General features: G+C 40.0%; 1 protein-coding gene across 1 annotated transcript; it reads left to right on the forward strand.

Annotated features, from left to right (window-relative positions):
• Nucleotides 1-3,675: 3,675 nt before the first annotated feature.
• Nucleotides 3,676-5,889, forward strand: LOC127804773 (putative oxidoreductase TDA3). The gene is made up of 2 exons (XM_052341776.1): nt 3,676-4,651; nt 5,315-5,889. Exons 1-2 carry the CDS (start codon nt 3,811-3,813, stop codon nt 5,695-5,697), a joined length of 1,224 nt encoding a protein of 407 aa, XP_052197736.1. The 5' UTR covers nt 3,676-3,810; the 3' UTR covers nt 5,698-5,889.
• Nucleotides 5,890-5,932: the final 43 nt, after the last annotated feature.

Raw genomic sequence — 5,932 nt, forward strand, 5'->3', positions numbered from 1 at the left:
TTAAAACAATTATATCACGTCTTAAGCTTAATTTTTATCATCTTATTACTCTTCCACCTTTCAATTTTTACAACAATACTTCTCCCCACTTTGCATTAAATCTATGCTTTCATGGCAAGCTTTGTAAAGTTAATTACATGATTTATACAAAGCCAAAATGGGTTCTTTTTGGCCGACCAGTTCAACCTAAAACAAGTGTCTTATATGTATACATGTCAAATCTATGTGACTTGTCTTAATCAAAGATGGGTGACAGTTAAGAAAGTTCCCACACTGAGATTAAAACGCTAAATTCTAATCCATAATACTGAAACCACTCTCTCTCTCCAAAGATGGGTGACAGTTAAGAAAGTTCCCACACTGAGATTTAAACACTAAATTCTAATCCATAATAATGAAACCACACACTCTCTCTCTCTCTCTCTCACACACACACACCGCTATATATTAATTAATGAGGCTGTTAACAACTTTTCAAGTAGTCTACATACATATGGATGGATGTTGAGAAGTGGATCGATGTAGAATTCCATAAATATACAACATAGTTTTCAAGGCTGAAAGTTGCAAAACAGTTGTGGAACCCTCGAGGGGTCCAATTATTTTTGTACCATGGAGGAAGCATTGAAGACTCATTCCTTGAGAGGCACAAAGACAGTTAGAGAAGCAAACAAAAACCCCATATTGGACTTTACATCTAAAGGAGCTTTAGCAGAGCCCCCACATCTTGAATTTGGGCAAACCCACAGCCACCCACAAACCATGGGGCTTTTGTCAAACCAGAGGTGGAGCCCTCTCGCTGTCCCTTCTTCTTGTGGCCTCAAGTTAGGTCACAGGTCACTCTCTCCCCCACACTGGAACCCTAAATCTGGGAAATTAGTTTTTACTTTGCTCTGCAGCTCATGAATGTGACTCATAAGTACTGCCCTCGATGCCTAGTAGTCCCCGGTCCTCCTCCTACTGAAAATCCAATCCATCCATGCCATTATAGCCCCTTTGGTTCTCAGTGTTTGCGGCGTGTTCAATGTGGGTGAGATTTTTAGGACCCATCTTGGATCTTATCCGAATATGCCCAATTAACTTTCATCTATTTGCCATTCTTGCGAATTTTTTATTTTCATAAACTTTAAACTCTAAAAATTATTTAAGTAGAAAATATCTTTATCAAATTTTCCTTTTTAAAAAAAGAAGAAGAAGTTAACATTTGACTTGATTATCTAAAATCCCTTTTTTAGTTTATATGTGTTTAGTGAATGATTGAAAAAATATTTTTAACAATAAAATTACTAAAAAAATATATTTAAAAATACTTATTTTATTTAAACTCACATAATTGCTTTTGTTTTTTGAAAAAAAAAGGGGCACTTTTTTGACCTCTCATCCCAAACTTTCAAACGAAATGAATGGAATAGAATGAAAGAGTTAAAAAAAAGTAATATAAAGTTTGTTACTCTTTTATTATTTTGAATAAAAGTAATAAATGTAATATAATTTTGATTCGCTAGTAATGAGACATAATATAGTAAAATAATGAAAGACCTATTCATGCACGTGGACTAAGGTTTAGTCAAATAAATTTAATAAAAAATTTTAAAAAAATTACGAGAAAAACTTAAAAGAGAGTTTTCAAGGAAAAAAAATTTAGAACAAAAATATCTATTTAATGAATATATACTGATGCAATCACGATAACCTTAAAAGTTGAAGTTAAAGCATAAGAATAAAGTATCATACAAAAAGGGCACGAGGAACCCTTTCACTTGAGAGGTTCTAGGGAAAATGTCGACTGACTCCTGTGAAAGGAGTTCTGAGAAAGTCATAAGGTCTCCTGAAAGAACCTCTTGTGGGATATTTCTATAACCAAAAGTGTAAATGGACATATTTGAAAATCTTTTTGAGAATCACACAGAGAATAAGTCTTATCTATAGAAGTTCAAATTCTAGTTGATATCGAAATACTTAAAATGTTTATCAACAATCCCGCAACTTTTATATAAATAAGGGAATTCTTATTTCATAAGATAACACTTCTACTTATTATAAAGCTTTGTTAATTCTTATAAATATAGAGATTTGAGTTAAGCATCAGAATGTGTGCATGAAGAATATCTCAAGCTCTCTAATCGTTTTCTTTCTTATAGAATCCCAACGACTTAAAATAATTTCTTAATATTTAAATTCTATTATTATATCCCTACAACAAATTCTTATAAATATTTTCCCTAACAAAGAAAGAATATCTTACTCTCTGTCCAGTACCCCTCGGCCCTTCTGAAAATAGAAAAAAAAAAAAAAAAAAAAAGGCACCAATATTGGAGCCTGAATCACATCAAAGAAATTTTCCACACAACGTTTGAAATTTTCCTCAACATGTACTTGGAAGCGTAAGATTTTTCAATGCTTTTCCCGGCAACCAAACGGGGTCTAGGCGATCGTAAAGAATTGTCTTATGTAAATGGTTCAGAGCATTGATAGAGATGCAGTTATTGGACGGTGGGTTTGGTGGTGGGGGTGGGCCGGGTCCAGTGTGAACGGTGAGATAAAAATGTAGGCTGGCTTTTTCTCCAGACCTCAGCCCGTGGGCCCCGCCCGCAGTTTATTCTTGTTGGCTTCTGCCGGTGGGCCTTGTAATTAATTATTGGGCTTTGGTTTCTTCTTCCTTCCCTACTTATTAATTAGCTTTTATTTATCATATGATAATGTTTTTCTTTCCTTTTCCTCATTCCCGGCCATGATTAAGTGGGACCCAAAGGGTGCACTGATTGACCCCTATGGTGTAACCTAGCTAGACAAAGGAAAAAAAAAAGAACCACGAGAACAAATTTAGGGGCTGTAGTTGTTAGTTTTGGAATTTCTCAAATATAATTTGTTGTTGAAGGAAGGAAGGCTATGGATCAATGAACATGTCAAGTAGATAAGGAGCTTTTTAAGATCATGCACAATAATTAGGGCAAAATAATTGGATTAGACCCCCTAATAGATATTGAAGAGGCTAAGGAGTAGTTGAATTGGCAAGCACTAAGTGGGGTGTAGCTCCATTCCTTTTATTAGTCAGTGACAAATGCAATAATTTCACCTAACTCTGCTCAAAATTTCAAACGACACAAAAGAGAGAAAGTGTACTTGGCTAGAGAATTCTTGTCTCCTTAGTGTGATTCTTAAGCTGCCCCTGGGGTCCTCACAGCCTTAGCCAAATGCTAATTAGCCTATAACAATATATAAAATATATAGCTTCAGCCTTCAACAGTTGGTGAAACCAATAGGACTACAAGTGTTGGGTTAAGATAAAAAAGAGTGCTGGGTTTGGCTGTGTGCCTGTTATTCGATTGGCTTATGGCCTAATGTACAGCTCATATCTTTGTCCCACCAATGATGAATATGTTGATTGCTGCAAGCATCAAGCATGGTCAGTACAAGGGTTTCCTTTTTTTCAAGAAGCCCATGAAGAAGTGAAGCAGGCTTAATAATTTATGGACTTGGGCCACGTTGGGTAGGTCAAGGCTGTACACTGTTACTGGCCAACTACAATGGGTTTGGGCCTTGTTGTCTGGGCTGGAATGAATTTGGGCCAATCTCTAGGGCCTTGACCTACAAATGCTGTTGGTTAATGGCAAGCCCAAAACCAAGTGCCTGAAATTGAAGCTCAAATGGCTTGAGTACTTAGTACCATATCTCTAGAGTCCTCTCGCTTGGATATCAGGTAGCAGACTGCACCGAAGTGCATCTTTTGAGTTTGTCAGAAGTTACAGGAAACACCACGTGTCGGCTGAAGACGATGAAGTTTAAAATAAAATAAAAAAGTCTGAGAATATGGTGCTGCACGTTTTGTCCTTGGCACGAATTCCGATTCCACAGGCATTGATTAACTCATCATCGTCGCCGCCGTTCATGGAGGAGCAGCAACAGCATCGAGTGGTGGTCTGTGGCGGCGGAGTCATTGGAGTCTGCACCGCCTACTTCCTTGCTAAGAAGGGCGCAGCCGTTACCCTTCTAGAGAAATCGTCTGTGGCCTGCGCCGCCTCCGGAAAGGCCGGCGGTTTCCTCGCCCTCGACTGGTGCGACGGCGGACCCCTCTCAGCCCTCGCCCGAACCAGCTTCAATCTCCACCGCTCCCTCGCCCAGGATCTCGACGGCGCCCAATGCTACGGCTACCGCCCCCTTACGACTCTCAGCCTTTCCATCACCGAATCTCAGCAGCACAACCAAAAACGTAACCAATCCGCATCCCTACCTGCTTGGGTTGACGGGCCGGCCGGGAGCCCTAGGACCATCGGCACTGCCGAGACCACGGCACAAGTCCACCCGCAATTGTTCACGAAAACGCTGCTGTCGAAGGCGGTGGCGGATCACGGTGTCGAGGTGGTGATCGGGAAACTAGAGAGCGTGGCGGTGGAGGGCGGCCGGGCAAGGTCGGTGGTGCTGGAGGGCGGGCGGGAAATTGCGGCCAATGCGGTGGTTCTGGCTCTTGGGCCGTGGTCTGGAAAGCTGCCGTTGTTGTCTTCCATTTTTACAGTGTATGGGCTGAAGGCGCATAGTATAGTGCTGGAGCCGAAAGAAGCTGATGCAATCTCGCCTCACGCCTTGTTTCTCAGCTATTATTCGGCTCAGGGAGGCAAGCCCATGGATCCTGAGGTCTATCCTCGTCCCACTGGTAGGTTTTACGAACTATTCCCTAGGAATATGTGTATATGCACACCACCTGTTTGGTTAAATGCGTGGAAAGTGGTGAGAATGTAGATGGCTCCAGTGGGATATCTGCTTGTTACTGCGAAGATCTGGCTAAAGGAACGAAATTTAGACATATAGATATTATATTCTAATTCAACAATGAAAGAAAAGAACTTCAATTTCTATGCAGCGGGAACTCGTAGATGGAAGACTATAGACTATTAGAGTTGATGTACATGTGCTTTCTACACATTTTTATCAATTAAAGTCTCACTTTTTTTTTAATTTGGATGAACAGAATGAAGAACATATTGAGAGAAATGATGAGATTGAAGTTCAATGGGAGTATTATTATTATTCTTGGTAGGATTAGAAAATGATATAATAAAGATGTAGGTGTTTTCAATAGCAAAAACAAAAAAAAAAAGAAAAAGAAAAGAAAGATGTATATATTTCATTAATTAGGGGAAAAAAATAACCTTTTGGTTTGATTGTTTATACACGAGGTAGCAAATTAATTTGCTTTTCTTTTCATTTCAGACATTCTAGGATAAATCTAGCACTAGTGGTCACTCTAATGGTTCTGGATCATGAAAATCTTCAATGCAAAACGATGATCTTCTGATTAAATGGATTGAATTGATAGGGGAGGTGTACATATGTGGAATGTCGGCTCGAGTTGAGGTGCCGGATGATCCAGAAGAGGTGGCGGGCAACCCTGAATCAATTGCGATGCTTAAGAGGGTGGCAAGCAATGTGTCAAGCCATTTAGGGGAAGGCGAAGCCACAGTGAAAGCAGAGCAAGCTTGCTTCCTGCCATGTACGGATGATGGTGTGCCAGTAATTGGGGAGATTCCGGGGGTAAAGGGATGCTATGTGGCAACAGGCCATGATTGTTGGGGCATTCTGAATGCCCCGGCTACGGGAGCTGCCGTGGCTGAGCTTGTGTTGGATGGTCGTGCCAGTATTGTTGATCTCAGCCCGTTTAGTCCCGCCAGGTTTGTCGGTGCCAAGAAAAGATCGATGTAGTTTTCTGTTGATGAATTTGCTTACCGTAATAATGAGATAGTGTAAATTTGGATCTTGATCAAGGGACTAAAATTTGTGTATGCTTGGAGAACTAGCTCCTCGTGGGGTAGAAATTTGTAATTTTGCCTGTACTGGAAGGACGAAGATTTGTGGCATTAGAATTTTATTTAACATAATGATCAATTTTGAGTCCCTGGGTTCTTGAGCACTGGTTTAAGACTGAAGCATGAATGAA

This window comes from Diospyros lotus, chromosome 6, assembly GCF_014633365.1.
Source record: "Diospyros lotus cultivar Yz01 chromosome 6, ASM1463336v1, whole genome shotgun sequence".
NCBI classification, from domain to species: domain Eukaryota; kingdom Viridiplantae; phylum Streptophyta; class Magnoliopsida; order Ericales; family Ebenaceae; genus Diospyros; species Diospyros lotus.

What these genes read in the sequence shown, in the direction of transcription:
- LOC127804773 (XM_052341776.1), top strand. Translation starts at nt 3,811, where the DNA reads ATGGTGCTGCACGTTTTGTCCTTGGCACGAATTCCGATTCCACAGGCA. An exon ending in GGTCTATCCTCGTCCCACTG is followed by an intron (nt 4,652 to 5,314) that starts GTAGGTTTTACG and finishes TTGAATTGATAG; the next exon opens with GGGAGGTGTACATATGTGGA.